Source organism: Gopherus evgoodei, chromosome 11 (assembly GCF_007399415.2).
Source record: "Gopherus evgoodei ecotype Sinaloan lineage chromosome 11, rGopEvg1_v1.p, whole genome shotgun sequence".
In the NCBI taxonomy this organism is placed as follows: domain Eukaryota; kingdom Metazoa; phylum Chordata; order Testudines; family Testudinidae; genus Gopherus; species Gopherus evgoodei.
Genome location: NC_044332.1, coordinates 49,315,336 through 49,333,462, shown reverse-complemented (window position 1 = coordinate 49,333,462; position 18,127 = coordinate 49,315,336). Strand labels below are relative to the sequence as shown.

At 40.4% G+C, this 18,127-nt stretch overlaps 1 protein-coding gene across 3 annotated transcripts in view; it reads right to left on the bottom strand.

Moving 5' to 3' along the window:
* Window positions 1–18,127, bottom strand: part of CCDC148 (coiled-coil domain containing 148) — a 126,734-nt gene that overhangs the window by 24,157 nt on the left and 84,450 nt on the right. For all 3 annotated transcript variants that reach the window (XM_030580914.1, XM_030580916.1, XM_030580915.1), the window contains 2 exons: window positions 6,951–7,091; window positions 148–266 (listed from right to left, as the gene is read on the bottom strand). In XM_030580914.1, coding sequence (XP_030436774.1) covers window positions 148–266; window positions 6,951–7,091 — 260 coding nt within the window. The remainder of the gene's footprint in view (window positions 1–147; window positions 267–6,950; window positions 7,092–18,127) is intronic.

The window sequence follows — 18,127 nt, the reverse complement described above, 5'->3', positions numbered from 1 at the left end:
AATAAAAAAAAGAACAATCAATTTATCCCAAATTTGGGGCAACTGAGCAAATCAGATCAGGAAGAGAATAGTTACTCTTTCTTGCCTGTTGATCATCTATTCACTTTTCAGGGTTTTTTGTTTTGTTTTCTTTGTTTCTTTTAATACCTTTCTTTATCTTTGGTTGCTTGTTCAATCATTAATTTCTTCAGTTCTGCCAGACGCTGTAGATCTTTCTCTTCCATTTCTTGCCACTTGCGTTGTTTTTCAGCCCAGTATATTCTCACCTGGAGTTGTATGAATGACATATATAGATTAAAACGGAACATTTATAAACCAATATACAGGCCAGCAAAGCAAGGATAATGTCAGGGAAACCCTGACATCTTGGGTTTTGTAATAATATGTATATTTTAAAATAGCATATTTGCCTATGTTAGGAAACATTAACAATCTACACTTTAAATGTGAAGCTGCAGAAACTGCTTTTGAGATGTAGTAGGAGCAGAAGAGAGTTTGTGGAAACCCCCCCCCGCCCCCCGGCCGCATGAATAGAAAAATTGCTAACTGGTATGTTTCCTGCAGTCCTTTCTTTTTCCATCCTATCCAACAACAGCAACTACAGACAGCATTATTGCTCCCTCTACCAGGGAGCAAGGAAACAAAATACATGGCAATCAGAGCACCTCATTTCCAGTTTGAATCAAGAGTAGCTCCAAGTGGCAGTCCTACAGCGGAGAAGCAAGGAATATAGGATGAGAGCTACAACAAACAGAATTACCAGTGAGTAATTTTTTCTTGTTACTATGGCCCTCTTCGTCTATTCTACCCAGCAACAGCAATTACAGAAAGCAGACATCCCATGAAATAACCAAAGAAGATGGATGGGCTTTCTTCAGGTGTTTGGAGTGTCAGATATTTCATCACTGACATTGCTTTTGGTCTGACTGGTAATGCCAGATAAAGGTGAAAGGAATAGACAACAGTCTTGCAAATTTAGCTACAGAACTGGAATTTCAATGATGCAGAAAATTAGCATGCTCCTTACTGAATGAAGATGAGCTCTGTGTAGGCTTGAAAGCTTATCTCTTTCACCAACAGAAGTTGGTACAATAAAAGATATTACCTCATCACCTTGTCGCTCTGAACGGCATTTAGTAACTTTGGATATATTACTTTGTCCTAGTCAAAGGCTAATAAGAATGTCTGATCCACAGAGGTTTTTGTGGCGTATACCGTTGTTGCATTAACCCTCAAAATGAGTGATTTTCAAACTTTTTTCATTTGCAGACCCCTATAAAAAATCAAAAGGAGGTGCGGACCCCTTTGGAAATCTTAGGCACAGTCTGCAGACCCATGAAACGACTGTTCTACGGTAACAATCTTGAAAACCACTGTTCTATAGTAACAACAACCATTCACAGACCCCTTAGACATTAAGCTGAAATTAAAATTGTAAATATGTATCAAAAATTTTAATGAAGGAAAATTAATAAATCATAGAATCTTTATATAACACACAACTGTCTGAAAACAAGGAAATTCAAAGTTAAATAAAATTATTTTAAAAGTATGGAAATACAGAGCTAAGGTATCCCAAATAGCTGTAGCTTTGCTCTCTTGTTCATTTCACTTTGAGAACTCTCCATGTAAAGTTTATATGTATCTTATACTCTGAGGCTCCACAGGACTGAACCTCAAAAGGGCTCCCATCTGAAGATATTTTGTGCATCAGCTGTGTACCAGAGTCCTGCTTCTGCACCACCTCAAGTCAATGGAAGTTTTGCTATGGACTTCAGTGCAAGCAAGAGCCAAGTTCTCTGTGGCTTAGGAACTCCACAAAACAGATACACAAAAGAGCTCCAGTCATGGATCTTAGAAGCTCCACAGAATATCCATACAACTTGGGATATAGACTTTTAGTTATTATGTACATTTTTAAAGCCCTCAACTAAAACATCTAAAATCAATTTTATTCATTTTGAAGTACATCAAGTCCCTGGTTAAAGAGAAAGTGAGGAAGGTGCTTAGTTAAGAAGGAAACCTCTATGAAATGGCAATAAAAGTAATACATTATATGTCACAGAAATACATTAGTTTTAGGCTTTTGTAGAAGGCTCAAGTTTGCAATGGCTTTCAGTACATGAGACCTTTCAAAATGAGCTGTTCCATTTTTGAAAACAATCCTTTAGGGGCTGTGGTTCAGGAAAAAGTAGATTTTCAGAAAATGTTGATATTTCATTAATCAAATGTTGATATTTCATTAACGCAGTTTCCTGCTCCACAGGGTTAAAATTGAATAGCAAACCATAACTTTATTTAGGTCATTTTTATACGCACAATACGAAACCAAGAACAACTGTACAACTCTGGTTATTAGAATATTTTTATTACTTGACATATTTATATTAAAAAAACCTCTCCTATTGCATTAATCTCTTTGCATTCTGCAGACTTGCATAAAAGAAAAAAATCTCATAAATGTAATTAGGTCAATGTAATATTTTTGAAATGTAGTATTTGAAAATGAAAAATAAAATCTGACTAGCAAATTGTAGTAGATATGACCACACTGTACAAGATAGCACTGTATGGAGTATGACAAGTACAGTATATGTAGATTTAATAATGTTTTACCCATTCTCCACTGTGTGGGAATATTCAATATACCAACAGTGGTACAGTCTGTGTAGTGTGCAGATATATCTTATAACCCTGTGGATCACAGACTTCTTTGCTACCATATGGAGTGTTTACCAGCAAAAACAGATGTGATCAACAATGAAGGGAGGATCCAACATCAAGTACACTGAACTGCAACACAGGATATCAATGCCATCAACTAGTGCATGTGCTCTATTTGAGTATAAATGCTCAAGAGTTCTGTTAAGCTGTACTTGGAAGGGGTGAGGATTGCTCCATGATCCAGGTAGTTATATAGAAGAGTGACATTGCCAATGGCAATTAAATGCCTCCCCATGCCTTTTTTCCTGTTCCTCTGGAGTTTTATTGCCCACCTGCCACTGGGCAACCCAACCTAAGAAAAGACAGATAGGCAACACAAACTAAAACAAATTGATCAACAGCTGAAAAACTTCAAATAAAAACAAAGCAAAAGTTGTGATGCAACCTACCCAGTAACTCAACCACTCCTCCTATTACATAGGAGAAAATAAAAACTAGATGGCCAAGGCCACCAATAGAGACAACTTGTTGGACAACTCTGAAACATCAATCAAAATTTCTTCATGTTGCATCCTGAACTAGCAGTAAACCACTGATACTAAAGAGGCATTCAGGTGGCAGGGGATCAGAAAGCAAATACAATTTTTGTAATGGTTGGAGGTTATATACATTTATCTCCTCGAAGGCTGTCTCTATAGTAGAAGCACTTTTCCTGGCAAAGTGCTCCTTGTGTAAATACAACTGTATCGTACTGGTATAGAAAAATCACTCCCTAGGAGTGAAACAAATTGGTACAAACACAGCTTTGTATCTATGCTAGGAACTTCTGTTGGCACATTATATGTCAGTCAGGGATCACACCTCTTCATACCCGTGACCAACAGTTATGCCAGCAGAAGTCTTTAGTTTAAAAAGACTAAACCAATACCTAGAAGCAATAATAACCTAGCCTCTGGGAACAAATATCAGAAAAACATCTGCCAGATCCAATGTGAAAGAATGCAGGAATCACACAGTATAGAGAATCTTGAAAAGTTCCTCTTGTACATTTTTGATATATGCTTAAAATGTCTACAGATAATGACTAGAACATGCCTACACAGTGTATACATAATCCTGTCTCATCCAAGTCAAAGGTAAAACTTGTATGGACTTCAACAGCACCAGGATTTGGCTTAAAGTGCATATTTTACATGTTTATAAATATGACCTCATATGACAAGTTCCCAGAATAAAAGAAAAAAGTTATAGGACATGAGACAAGAGGGAAAACATTTTTTCAAGTGCTTTTGTCCCACTGTAACACTAACTACATGCCAGTCTCTTTAGTCATTTCATTCATTCTATTTTTTTAGTTGTAGTGTGACCAAGAGAAAAGGGTCTGGCAATAATTTATATTTAATAGCAATGAAAAATCGATGAGAGAATTAAAGAGACAAATCCATGCTACCTCTATAACCAGCAAAGAAGGAAACTAGATACATCCTGTACATGGGCACAACCTAACATCCATAGCAAAGAATGATGGCCATGAAAATCAAGTCCATCACCTCAACTGGTGAGGTATGTCTAAGGAAGGGGGAGAGCAAGATGGCTTGGAGATAGGAAAGTGTGGAAACCTCTCAGAGTTAAATTCCTCATACAGGACACAAAGACTGGCACTTTCTCTAGGCAGCACTCTTGTTCAAATACTCCTGTGTGGAATGGTTGAATGGAATGGTTGCTATAGCAACACAGATATGATAATGATCTGCAGGTAAGGGACAAGTGAAAATTTCTTTGGACACAATAGGGAAACCCTATGTCAGGCCCAAAGAGGAGTTGATAAGAGGACTTTCTAAAGATCTAGGATTTTCTTTTCTCTTATCTGTAACTAAGCTAAAGGACCGTTACTTCACTCAATTTTGTAAATCTTTTTTTTTTTTTTTTGCTTTACTACCATATTCTCTTTAGTTTTAATAAATCTTGTTTTAAAGAACATTACTGCAATATGGATAATGTCATGAAGATGGTCTGAAAGAGACAATACTTCAAACATCTAAGTAGAGGTAGAGAAGGATAAGTCATTTCTGGAGCCTACTCCCCCATTTGTGCTCTCAGTCAGATAGGGCATGAACAGAGTTTATGTTCATTCCCATTAAGGTATGTTACAGAGGGCTATTACAGGTATTTACCTATGGAGAAGCCTAAGGACAGAGATATTGGTTGGCAGGGTACTATTTTTTCCATTTTCCAGCTTTCACCACTGGCTGATCAACTGTTAACTTAAATCCTCCTTGTGGGCTGGGGTCCTTGGACTTCACTAAACCCTTCAAATACACATCATGAAAATATTCTATTTTGAAACAATTCTGCCTGTCTGATTTTCTGACCACCCCTCTCACCTTAACTCATTACTTCCAACAGATGTATGCACAAAAGCCTACTCATCAGTGGCCCAATCCTGCAAGCATGTCAGCACCAATAGCCTCATAGAAGTTAATGGGACAGCTTATGTGAGTAAAGTTACTCATGTGCTGATGCGTTTGCAGGACCATCCTATAAACATTAATTTGCTCCTGCTGTTTATTGCTGACTTGAAATAATAATTATGCATTTTAATATAAAAATTCCACAGAAACCAGTTATAATATTAATTCTTTGAGTGTAAGATTTCAATATGAGAAATAAGTAAAAAATAGGTAAATTCTCAAAATCAAAAGGTTCCTGTTTTTGTATAAATTACATTAATAAAAAATGGTGTAGAGAAATACAGCTAGTATGTGATACATACACAGATTTCTCTATAAGTAGTAAAAAACTTATTCTACAAAGTTTTATCACAAAGTATTGTTTAGACTTTAGTTAGAAAAATGTTATTTCCCCCAGAGATCAAGGCAGGTGAGGTAATATCTTTTATTGGACTAATTTCTGTTGGAGAGAGAAGCTTTCTAGTTTACACAAAGCTCTCCTTTACATCTGAGAAATTTACTCAGAGGATATGTTTACACTACAGTTAGACACCTGTGACTGGCCCGTGCCAGCTGACTCGGACTCTGGGGTCTTTTAAGAGGTGGTTTCATTACAGTGTAGATGTTGAGGCTTGGGCTACAACCTGGCTCTAGGACCTTGGAAGTAGGAGAGTCCCAGAGCTTGGGCTGCAGCCCCAGCAGGAATATCTACACTGCAGTGAAACAGCCCCTTAGCCAGAGCCCTCGGAGCTGTTAGTCAGCTAGCATGGGCCAGCCATCAGTGTCTAATTGCAGTGTAAACATATATTTCAAGGGACTATTCAAGGTGAAGTGGCTCATTAACACCTCTCCAGTAATGGGGAAGGGGGAAAACTGGGGAGTGACGTTCGTGTGTGTGTGTGTGTGTGTGTGTGTGTGTGTGTGTGTGTGTAAAACAGGGATACAGATTGTTGTAATGAATCATAATTCCATTGCGCAATTCAGTCCATGATTTTTAGTGTCTAGTGAAGTTATGAATTTAAGCTCCGAGGCTCATCTCTTGAAGGTGCTATGCCTTGACTGAGAGGCGTTAATGGGCCATTTCATGTTGAAATATGTGTTAACGTATGCTAAATAATTATCTGTTCCATCTTGTATTTAGCTGTGACACTGAGTACATTTCCCAGACCTAAAGAAGAGCTCTGTGTAATCTCAAAAGCTTCTCTCTGTTGCCAATTGAAGCTGTTCCAATAAAGTATAGTACCTCATCCACCTTGTCTCTCTAATATCCTGGGACCAATAAGGCTACAACACTGCATACATTTCCCAGTCCGTCAAAAGATGCTTAGCACAATGTATACATAGATGTCTGTTGTCTTGAAAGAGGTAGTGTGCATCCATTCTTAGAAGCCTATTTGAAAGTTCCCTGTGTTGGTCTAAATGCAGTGTGCTTAAACATTGTAGCCAATATATTCTGAGGCTCATTTGCTGCAATGCAGCATATCTTGCTGCAGCTTTGGTAGCTTCAGTGGTCTTTGCCATATTACTCGATAGCATAAATCTGTAAGTCAGCTAGAAATGCAGTAGTTTCTCTGCACTGATTTTCCTTGCAACTGTGTGGCAGCCACAGAGTATATGCCTCTATTGGTGTCTTTTTAGAAAAATAAGAAAGTAGCACAACTGCTACACAAGTATACACAGCTTCAAAGCTGGGTATTGGCAACATTCCACCAACCACTTGCTAATCTCTAAACTAATACCAAAAAGACTATTTACAATAATATAAAGTACTGAGATTACTTAAAGCTTTTAAAAGCAATTAGATAATAAATCATTCAAATACCACATTTTCCATACCTTTTCTTTTCCCTCTGCTCTTTGAATCATTTCCTTTTCTTTCTGTATTTTTTCTTTTTCATCTTCCTTTTCTTTTCTTCTGGCAGCTATAGCAGCTTCCAGTCTGGCTGTCTCCTCCTGGTGTGCTCTCCACTGTAGAACCTGACATAAAAGATTGAACTGGAGTACTTGTGGCACCTTAGAGAATAACAAATTTATTTGAGCATAAGCTTTCATGGGCTACAGCCCGCTTCATCGGATGCATAGAATGCAACATATAAGAAGAGTATATACATATACATACAGAGAAGATGTCATACCAGCTCTAAGAGGCTACTTAATTAAGATGACCTGTTATCAGCAGGATAAATACTTTTGTAGTGATAATCAAGACGGTCAGTTACAGACAGTTGACAGGAGCTGTAAGGATAGTTATTTTATGGAAAAAGATTCAAAGTAGTGTAATGACTCAGCCATTCCCAGTCTCTATTCATTGAGAAAGTCTTCCCGCTTAGTATCAGAGGGTAGCCGTGTTAGTCTGGATCTGTAAAAGCAGCAAAGAATCCTGTGGCACCTTAAAGACTAACAGACGTTTTGGAGCACACATATATATACCTGCCCCTGGGTATTTCCATTACATGCATCTGAGGAAGTGGGTATTCACCCACGAAAGCTCATGCTCCAAAACGTCTGTTAGTCTATAAGGTGCCACAGGATTCTTTGCTGCTTTTCCCGCTTAGTCAATCCCTTAACATAGTAAGTGTAACACTGTGGGCCTGAAAAATTGAATATAGTGAAGAAACACAAGTAGTCTGTTTATCATTTAGGTGTTCTGATTCAATCAGCAATGTACTATTATTTAATAAACATTACTTCCACTTAGTAATAGAGCAGTCATTCTCATTAATTGGTGTATTATTTAAGAACAAAATCCCACATGAAAAGTTAAAGACTTTCAATGATACTTGAGCTCCTAAATGCTTAAGTCACTTCTGAAAATGGCCTTGACGCTCTTACGTTACTTAGGCCATGGCTACACTGGCACTTTACAGCGCTGCAACTTTCACGCTCAGGGGTGTGAAAAAACACCCCCCTGAGCACTGCAAGATACAGCACTGTAAAGCCTCAGTGTAATCAGTGCTGCAGTGTCGGGAGCGCGGCTCCCAGCGCTGCAAGCTACACCCGTAAGGGATGTGGTTTACGTGCAGCGCTGGGAGAGCTCTCTCCCAGCGCTAGCGCTCTGACTATACTCACACTTCAAAGCGCTGCCGCAGCAGCGCTTTGAAATTTCAAGTGTAGCCATACCCTTAGGTGCTTTAAAAAATGTTACCATTTATCTTACATGGTATGCATATTTTTATTTTCTTATTTGCTATGTATTGCTTCAAATCACCATTTTGATATTATATTATTAGTAATAATAATAATAATATTTATTATTATTGGCTGAGCAAAGTGAGGCCCTACATTCACCTTGATGGCATTTTTGTTTGTCTGTCTGTAATGTGATAACTTTGAAACAGCACATCCCATCAATTCCAAATTTTCAGGGCATGTTCTAGGCATCAATGATGTCCCATTGATTCTGTGGAAAAGTCAGAAACCTGGAAGGGGAAATTGGGGACAATACACAGAGCCCCCTTACATTTGCTTAGCAGGTTTAACTAGCTTTGTAATTACCTCTAGATTAAAGAATCTGTCTCTGAGCCAATCTCAGCTCTGCCAATATCTCAATAGAGTTTTAAATGCCGACACACTGAATGGCCTATCTCCCAGAAAGAATATCAGGAGGAGCCAGAGGGCGAGAAAAGTGAAGAAGGCCTAATTCCGTCTTCCCTAATGCGCTGCCTCCCCAAAACTTGGTCCAAGGTTGGGAAGACAGAGACAGGGAACCAAACCAGCCCCTGCAAATATTGACTCTGGAAGGAAAAGGAGCACACAAAGGGCAGTGTGTGTCTGTGCATTTGCTAGCCAGAGCTTGGGGCTGCGGTAATGGAGGGTTCTGGTGGGGAAGGAATGTGACCTTCTGAGGTCAGGAAGAAGGGATTGGTGGAGCAAGTTAACAAGTATCTAGGGGTTGGAAGTGTCTAATGCCCTCATCATCTCATTCTTTAACCCCCCTTTCTGATCCCTGTTCCTCCTCCCTACATGCCTCCTTCCCCCACCACATTACTACAGGCAGATAAATCTCTCTAATGCCTCATGCTGCTTCCTGCACAAATCACAAGCAGTAGCTTTATATGCTGCTCTCTCATTGTTTGCGCAGCTCAGCCTACAGAAGCAACAAAGTGTGTGACCCTCTAGTTATAAAATAATAATACCAAAAAGCACATACAAGCTATAATTGAAACCATTTATCCAAACCCACCTCCCCATTAAAGTCAGGGATCCAAAATACCCCAGTTTTTGGTTTGTAAAGGAAAAATCCAACCAATGAGATTTTGCAAATGCCTAAACCACTCCTATTTTTTCCATCTCTCAGAAAGTAAGATTAAGTGTTAAATGACTCCAGAGAAATTATACCAGGCATAACAATGTGGAACATAAAAAGCCACAATATGGGAACATTATGAAATGTAATAGTCAAAATCATTTTGGTAGATAGAGATTTATTTTGCTGCAGAAGTGCAGCTTGTGTATTTGTTTCATGTACCGTGTGCTGAGTAATAACATGAAAGGACTCCAAGCTTGTAAAACTCAACTGGCTCATAGTAAAAAGAGCTATTTAGAGATGCCACAACTGCAGCTAGCATTCTAGCCATGTGCACAATGTCTGATTTTCTGATGAATCCTCCAAATTCTTTCTTCCTGCAAGCTGTGCTCTTCCCTTCAAGTTTCAAGAAGGTTGCTACATCTTTCCTTTTAACAGCTTTTGTTGTGTTTTTTGTGCAAGTGTTTGCTGTCTTGCTGGCCAGAGGTTACTAGTATACAGCCCACCCTAGAGACATAGCCTTTAGCACCAGCCCATTGTAGCCTGTCAGTGTTCAAGCTTGTTCGCCTTTGAACCAGTCTCTGACTTCTTGTTTGTGTTACCACTCTTGGTGCAGGGCTTGTTTTCACCCTGTTGCTGCCTTCATTCTATTGGGTGGTGTCCTGTTGGTCCTCTGTGAGTCTCATACCTCCTTTCTACATCAGGCCAGCTGATGGCTGAGGCTCTATGTCCTCCTGGTCCTGACCTTGGACAGCTATCTGCCACTACTCTGTAGTTGTCTTTGGTTTCGTCTCCATGGCATGGCAAAAGTGAAGCCAAGTAGCTTATGTTTGATGCAACAGAGCAGTGGAGAGATGCAAAGGGAACAATGACATGACCAAAGTGATGGGCAATGAAAATGATTTTTGCAGCATCATTTTGAATGGCTATAATTGGGGAAAGATGGCATTTGTCAAGGCCAGTGAAGGATGTTGCACTAACTGAGATGCAACATGATGAGAACCTGAACAAGAGTTTTAGCTGGATGGATGGGTGGGAAAGGCTATATCTCAGAGATATTATACAGAGAGATTTGGCAAGACTTAGAAATAGCCTGGATGGTGTACTGTCTTCCTGGAGCAATGCTGCAAGATTGAATGAGACAATAAAAAGAAGTTTTGTTAAATACATTATGAACAAAAAGAATCCTAACAATGGTACTGGTCCATTACAAGATGGAAATGGTAGAATTATCAATAATAATGCAGGAAAATCAGAAGTGTTCCATAAATATTTCTGTTCTGCATTTGAGGGAAAAACAGATGTAGTCATATCAGATGATAACACTCTTTCCACCTCAAGAGGATGTTAGACAACAACTACGAAAGTCAGATATGTTTAAATATTAGGTCCAGATAACATGCATCCAAGAGTTTAAAAAGAGCTGGCTGAGGAGCTTGCTGGACTATTAATGCTGATTTTCAAAAAATCTTGGAACACTGGGGAAGTTCCAGAAGACTGGAAGAAAGCTAATGTTGTGCCAATTTTTAAAAAGGGTAAAATGGATGACCCAGGTAGGCCCGTCAGTCTGGGAAGACAATGGAGAGGATGATATGGGACTCAATTAATAAAGAACTAAACAGAGGATAACATAATTAATGCCAATCACCATGGGTTCATGGAACACAGATCCTGTCAAACTAACTTTATTTTTATTTATTTATTTATTTTTCTGAGATTACAACTTTGGTTGATAAAGGTAATTGATATAATAGATTTCTGTAAGGCATTGGTCTTAGTACTGCATGATATTTTGATTAAAAATACTAGAACAATATAAAATTAACATGACACATTAAATGGTTTAAAAGCTGGCTGATAGGTCTCCAAATGTAATTGTAAATAGCAATCACCACTGAGTGGGTATATTTCTAATGGGTTCCTACACAAATCAGTTCTTGGCTCTATGCTATTTAACATTTTTTATCAATGACTTGGAAGAAAACATAATCACTGATACAGTTTGCAGATGACAGAAAAGTTAGGGTAATGATAAATAATGAAGAGGATAAGTCACTAATACAGAGTGATCTGGATCACTTGATAAGTTGGGTTCAAGCAAATAATATATGTTTTAATACATCTGCGGCGTGGGGCATGGGTCGCTTGCTGGTGGATTCTCTGCGGCTTGGGGTCTTTGGGCCACAGTTTGAGGACTTCGATGGCTCGGGCATAGGTATGGGGTTTGTTATAGAAGTGGATGGGTAGGGTTCTGTGGCCTGCTTTGTGCAGGGGGTCGGACAAGATGATCACATTGGTCCCTTCTGACCCTAGAATCTATGAAAATGTATACATCTAGGAACAAAGAATGTACATCACAAGTACACGATGGGGGATTCTAGTGTGGAAAGCAATTACTCTGAAAAAGATCTGAGGGTTGTGGTGGAAAAATCAGCTGAACATGAGTTACCACTGTGATGCTGTGGCTAAAGGGCTAATGAGCTTTTTGGATGCATAAAGAGGGCAACTCTCTGAATTTGGAACTGGTGTAACTGCTGCTGGAACACTGTGCTTGGTTCTGGTGTTCACAATTCAAGGAGGATGTTGACCAACTGGAGACCTTTCAGAGAAAAGCCATAAGAATGATTAAAGGATTGGAAAGCATGCACTATTAGTGACAAACTCCAAGAGCTCAATCTATTTAGTTTAACAAAGAGAAAATTAAAGGGTGATTTGATTACCATCCATAATTATCTAAATGGGGAACAAATATTTGATAATGGGCTCTTCAATCTAGCAGACAGAAAGGTATAACACAATCCAATGGCTGGAAGTTGAAGCTAGACAAATTCAGACTGAAAATAAATTAACTGGAACAATTTACCAAGGGTCATGGTAGATTCTCCATCATTGACAATTTTTAAATCAAGATTGGATGTTCTTCTAAAGGACATGCTCTAGAAATTATTTTGGGAAAGTTCTATGGCCTGTGATATAGAGGTCAGACTACATAATCACCATTGTTCCTTCTGACCTTGGAATCCATGAATGTATGTGAAGACCTAGGGAAAGTTTACAGGCCTGAGTGAGAGGCAGGATGGTGGTTTTGTCCACAGTGATCAAGAAACAAGGTAGCGGGAAGGCTTGGAGGTCAGAGATTAAAAGCTCTTTTTTCAGAGATTAAGAGCACTTTTTTTTAGCTTTAGACTGAGGTCTGGAGTACAGAAGTAGCTCTGTGAATTATCTACATAAAGATAGTAGTTCAATTTGTGTTTACTGATATTACCCAGAGATAAGGTGTGGAGGGAGAAGAGAAGGGGACCAAGTTCAGAACCATGTGGAACCTCCCCAAAAAGCTGAAGGGCAAAAAAAAAAAAAAAAAAAAAAAAGAATCCTCTGAAGGATACATTGAAAGAGCAATTTGAGAAGCAGAATAAGAGGACTATAGTTGATTTTGTCAACGGTGGTTAACAGGTTGTGGTGGATGAGGACGGAGTAAGATTTGGCTAAGAAGTGGTCATTAGAGACTTGAGGAAGAGTGGTTTCAGTTGAGTGCAAGGGCTGAAAGCCAGACTGGAGAAGGTCTAGGCAGAACTGGTGGAGAGGAACTCCAGACAGCAATTGTAGATAGTGTGTTCAATGAGTTTAGAGATGAGAAAGCAGATTGGGCAAACATTAGAGAAGCAGGGCAACAGGTAGAGGGGAAGTGGGGTCGAGAGTGGGTATTTTTAAGATGGGAAATTACACAAGTTTTTATTGTGAAGGGAAAATCAGAGAAGACTGAGAGGTTAGGTAAAAGAATAAGGCAGATGATGAGGAGAGGCATGAGGAAAAATCAGGAGATAGGATGAGCTGGGGTCACTGGGGCAAGTGGAGGGTAAGAGGAGGAGAGCAGATAAGAAACTTCTACATCTGTGACTAGGGTGAAGGAGAAGAAGGGAGTTGGGGGGAGGGGGAAAAAAGTGATCTGAGGGGAATGGGAAAGTCATATTGAATTTTGTCAATAATAAGAACATAAGAACGGCAATACTGGGTCAGACCAAAGGTCCATCTAGCCCAGTATCCTGTCTCTGACAGTGGCCAGTGCCAGGTGCCCCAGAGGGAATGAACAGAACAGGTAATCATCAGGTGATCCATCCCCTGCCACTCATTTCCAGCTTCAGGCAAACTGAGGCTAGGGACACCATTCCTGCCCATCCTGGCTAATAGCCATTGATGGACCTATCCTCCATGAATTTATCTAGTTTTTTGTTATGGTCTTGGCCTTCACAACATCCTCCAGCAAGGAGTTCCACAGGTTGCCTGTGCGCTGTGTGAAGAAATACTTCTTTTTATCTGTTTTAAATCTGCTGCCTATTAATTACATTTGGTGGCCCCTAGTTCTTGTTTTACGAGAAGTAGTAAACAACACTTCCTTATCTACTTTCTCTACACCAGTCATGATTTTACAGACCTTAATCATATCCCTCCTTAGCCGTCTCTTTTCCAAGCTGAAAAGACCCAGTCTTATTAATCTCTCCTCATACAGAAACCGTTCCATACCCTAATTATTTTGTCATCCTTTTCTGAACCTTTTCCAATTCCAATATATTTTTTCTGAGATGGGACGACCACATCTGCACACAGTATTCAAGATGTGGGCATATCATGGATTCATATAGAGGCAACATGGTATTTTCTGTCCTATTATCTATCCCTTCCTTAATTATTCCCAGGATTCTGTTCGCCTTTTTGACTGCTGCTGCACATTGAGTGGATGTTTTCAGAGAACTATCCACAATGACTCCAAGATCTCTTTCTTGAGTGGTAACAGCTAATTTAGACCCCCATTTTATATGTATAGTTGGGATTATGCTTTCAAATGTGCATCACTTCGCATTTATCAACATTAAATTTCATCTGCCATTTTGTTGCCCAGTCACCCAGTTTTGAGAGATCTTTTTGTAGCTCTTCGCAATCTGCCTGGGTCTTAACTATCTTTAGTAATTTTGTATCACCTGGAAATTTTGCCACCTCAGTTTACCCCTTTTTCCAGATCATTTATGAATATGTTGGATAGGATTGGTCCCAGAATAGACCCCTGGGAGACATCACTATTTACCTCTCTCCATTCTGAAAACTGACCATTTATACCTACCCTTTGTTTCCTATCTTTTAATCAGTTACCAATCCATGAGAGCACCTTCCCTCTTATCCCACGGCAATTTACTTTGCATAGGAGCCTTTGGTGAGGGACCTTGCAAAGGCTTTCTGAAAATCTAAGTACACTATGCATGTTGATCCCCTCAAAGAATTCCAGTAGTTTGGTGAGGCTGATTTTCCTGTACTAAAACCATGTTGACTCTTCCTCAACAAATTATGTTCATCTGTCTGAGAATATTGTTGTCAGTGAAAAGGAGTAGGAACTAACGAGGCTTGAGCCACCAGTGCTTTTTGTGGAGAGAAAGGAGAAGGGAGCAGCAATGGAGAAGCTAGGTCCAAGGAGCAGAGAGTTGTTGAGAAGCTGGGGCTTTGCTCTTCCTCCTTTCCCCTCCTGTAAAAATTTTAGCTCTTCCTTGCTGGGCAAGAACTACCAGTTGTTTTACCAGGAAGCAGGAAGGAAGCAAAGAATGAGCATATATGTGCCCCTGAGCACAAGTGTGGTTAAGCGTGAATGAGAATGTGGAAAGTGTTTTGTGTGTGAGGAAAGAGCATGGACAGATATGCATGGGTGGGGACTAATGGGTGTGTGTATTTGTGGAAGAGAGGAGTTGTAAATGAGGGCATGTGATCAGACACACAGGTAGCAAATAGTGTGTAGGAGGATGGCTGCACTGCAGCAGCAGGTAGGTAAGAAGCTATTTTCTTTTATTCTTACAAGGAGACATTAGCCTGACATTCACAACTGTAAACTTTGAAAAGAAAAATATCATTGAAATATTCTCAGAGTATACTTGTTACTTTTCATGGTCTTTCTTCCCAAAACTTTGAGAATGTTCTCTTAACAGACTTTCAATTGCCATACCATCTGTTTCATGGCTACATAATTCAAGAAGTAACCTCAATTGAAAAAGTAAACTAAATACAGTCATACAAAGCAAACCCCTAAACTGTCTGATCTGACGGCGTGCTAAGCACCTACAGTATCAGGGGGCCAATCTTAGTACTTATGCAACTCATTAGACACCTGTTTTTGTGATTTACTGTTAATGAGAAATGACACATTAACATAAATAACTCTTATACCTTAAGTACTGAACTATAAAAAACTGTGAGCATCAGTGATGAATCATTTGAATTTTTTATAAAAGATAATTCAATATGCTTTATTCCACTAGAATATATATTGCATAAAAATAATTCACCTGAAATTCCTAAGAAAAGGTTATGGGAGTAACTTACACCAATCTTCCTAACAATTGCTTTTAAACAATTTGAACCAAAAGTAGAACAGAGATGTTTAACACTGGAGTACAGTGTTGCCTTGGTAGGGTTGATTTTCCTACCCCCTTTATAATATGTGCTGTATACATGCTGAGGGGACAATGTGAACAACAGCAAGTAGCTGTGAAATTGGCGCTGAATGATCAATTATCTAGGACATTTACTGACAAAATTATTCTTTTCTCTGGTACAATGAGAAATCTATAAAAACATGTAATAGGTGTAAATCACAGCCAAACTTCATGATAAGCCAGTGAATTACCAGTGACTTGTTTGTTTGTTTTCCCCACATCAATCCTTCTATCTCTCCTTTAAGTTAAACACACTGCTTTCCCCTCCTTGCTCCTCTCCTCCATATTTCAGCTCACACATCTTTCTCCCACACCAATTCCCAGCTTCAGTTCCAATATCCTTGTCCTTTTCCCTCCCATTTGACTTCATCTCTTCATATAAAGGAGTTTATTCACAAGATAAATAAATGAAGTAGGTGACTTATGATCTGACCCTGCTTCTATTGAAGTCAGTGGCAAAACTTCCATTGCCACCAATGGCAGAAGGAGCAGGCTCCTAAATCAGGTAATTTTCTTGTAGGCATTTCAGAAATACATCTTCAGGAAGGCTATAGAAGGCAGTGACTTTGTGAACCAGCCCAGGAAGGCTGTTCAACATTCAGGGGCATTGTCAAAGCAAGATAACCAAACAAGATCCATTACAGAAAGTGTCAAAAGTGACTCCTGCTTTAGTATTGTGGAAGTTCTGGAAAGAGCCATGGAAGGGAGGCAACACTCAACTGCAAATTAATTCATAAAGAAAGAGAGGTATTCAAAATGTCAAAAGCTAAAACAGCTAAGTTTCACCGAGACACATTTATTTCACAGCTCTCTGGTTGTGACATCCTGATAGTAAATTTAACACTAGAGGGAGTCTAAGTAATGTGATGCTGCCTACAAGAGCCTGCTCAGCTTGAAAAGAATTTAACATCTGAAGACTTGAGCATAAATGCTATTTAACATATGTTTATCAGATGATCCCACTGAGGAAGCCAACGAGTTTGGGCATGTCTCATGCCGATAGAACGAGAATCCGATTATAGTATTTCTGAGCTGTACAAGAATAAGATAACCAATAGGTAGGCAAAGAAATCAGTAGCAGAACAATATTCTACAGCAGATAGGCTTCCAAGTAAAATGTCATCAGAAGAAAGAAAGGCCTAGACGAACTTTACAGTATTCTTCTTATAACAGCTAATTATAGTTTTAAATCAGTTTATCCAAACAGATGTGTGAAATGATAATGATGAAGGACAAGGGTTAGGTAAAATCATTATAGTGACACTTGGTGGAATCTTATCGTAAAGGTGTCAGAATTTCCATTCTAAGGGCTTGTCTACATCAGAAAGTTGCAGCGCTGGTGAGGGAGTTACAGCGCTGCAACTTTGAAGGTGTACACATCTGCAGGGCACCACCAGCGCTGCAACTCCCTGTTTGCAGCGCTGGCCGTACTCCCGTTTTGTCTCGGGTGTAGAGGATCCAGCGCTGGTGATCCAGCGCTGGTAATCCAATGTAGACAGTTACCAGCGCTTTTCTTGACCTCCGTGGAAGGAGGAAGCCTCTGGTAATCAAGCTGGTTTCCTTTCCCGGTTTGCTCTCTCGGTCCCGGAGCCAGCCAGCAAACCGCAGGGAAGGAGACCTGCTTGCTCGGGGTTCCGGGACCGAGAGAGCAAACCGGGAAAGGAGACCAGCTTCGCCGCGGTTTGCTCTCGCGTTCCCGGAGCCAGCCAGCAAACCGCAGGGAAGGAGACCTGCTTGCTCGGGGTTCCGGGACCGAGAGAGCAAACCGGGAACGCCGCGGTTTGCTCTCTCGGTCCCGGAGCCACCCAGCAAACCGCAGGGAAGGAGACCTGCTTGCTCGGGGTTCCGGGACCGAGAGAGCAAACCGGGAAAGGAAACCAGCTTTGCCGCGGTTTGCTCTCTCGGTCCCGGAACCCCGAGCAAGCAGGTCTCCTTCCCTGCGGTTTGCTGGGTGGCTCCGGGACCGAGAGAGCAAACCGCGGCGTTCCCGGTTTGCTCTCTCGGTCCCGGAACCCCGAGCAAGCAGGTCTCCTTCCCTGCGGTTTGCTGGGTGGCTCCGGGACCGAGAGAGCAAACCGCGGCGTTCCCGGTTTGCTCTCTCGGTCCCGGAACCCCGAGCAAGCAGGTCTCCTTCCCTGCGGTTTGCTGGCTGGCTCCGGGACCGAGAGAGCAAACCGCGGCGAAGCTGGTTTCCTTTCCCGGTTTGCTCTCTCGTCCCGGAACCCCCCTTGAAGCCGCCCAACAGCGCTGCAGTGTGGCCACATCTAACACCACTTGCAGCGCTGGTTGCTGTA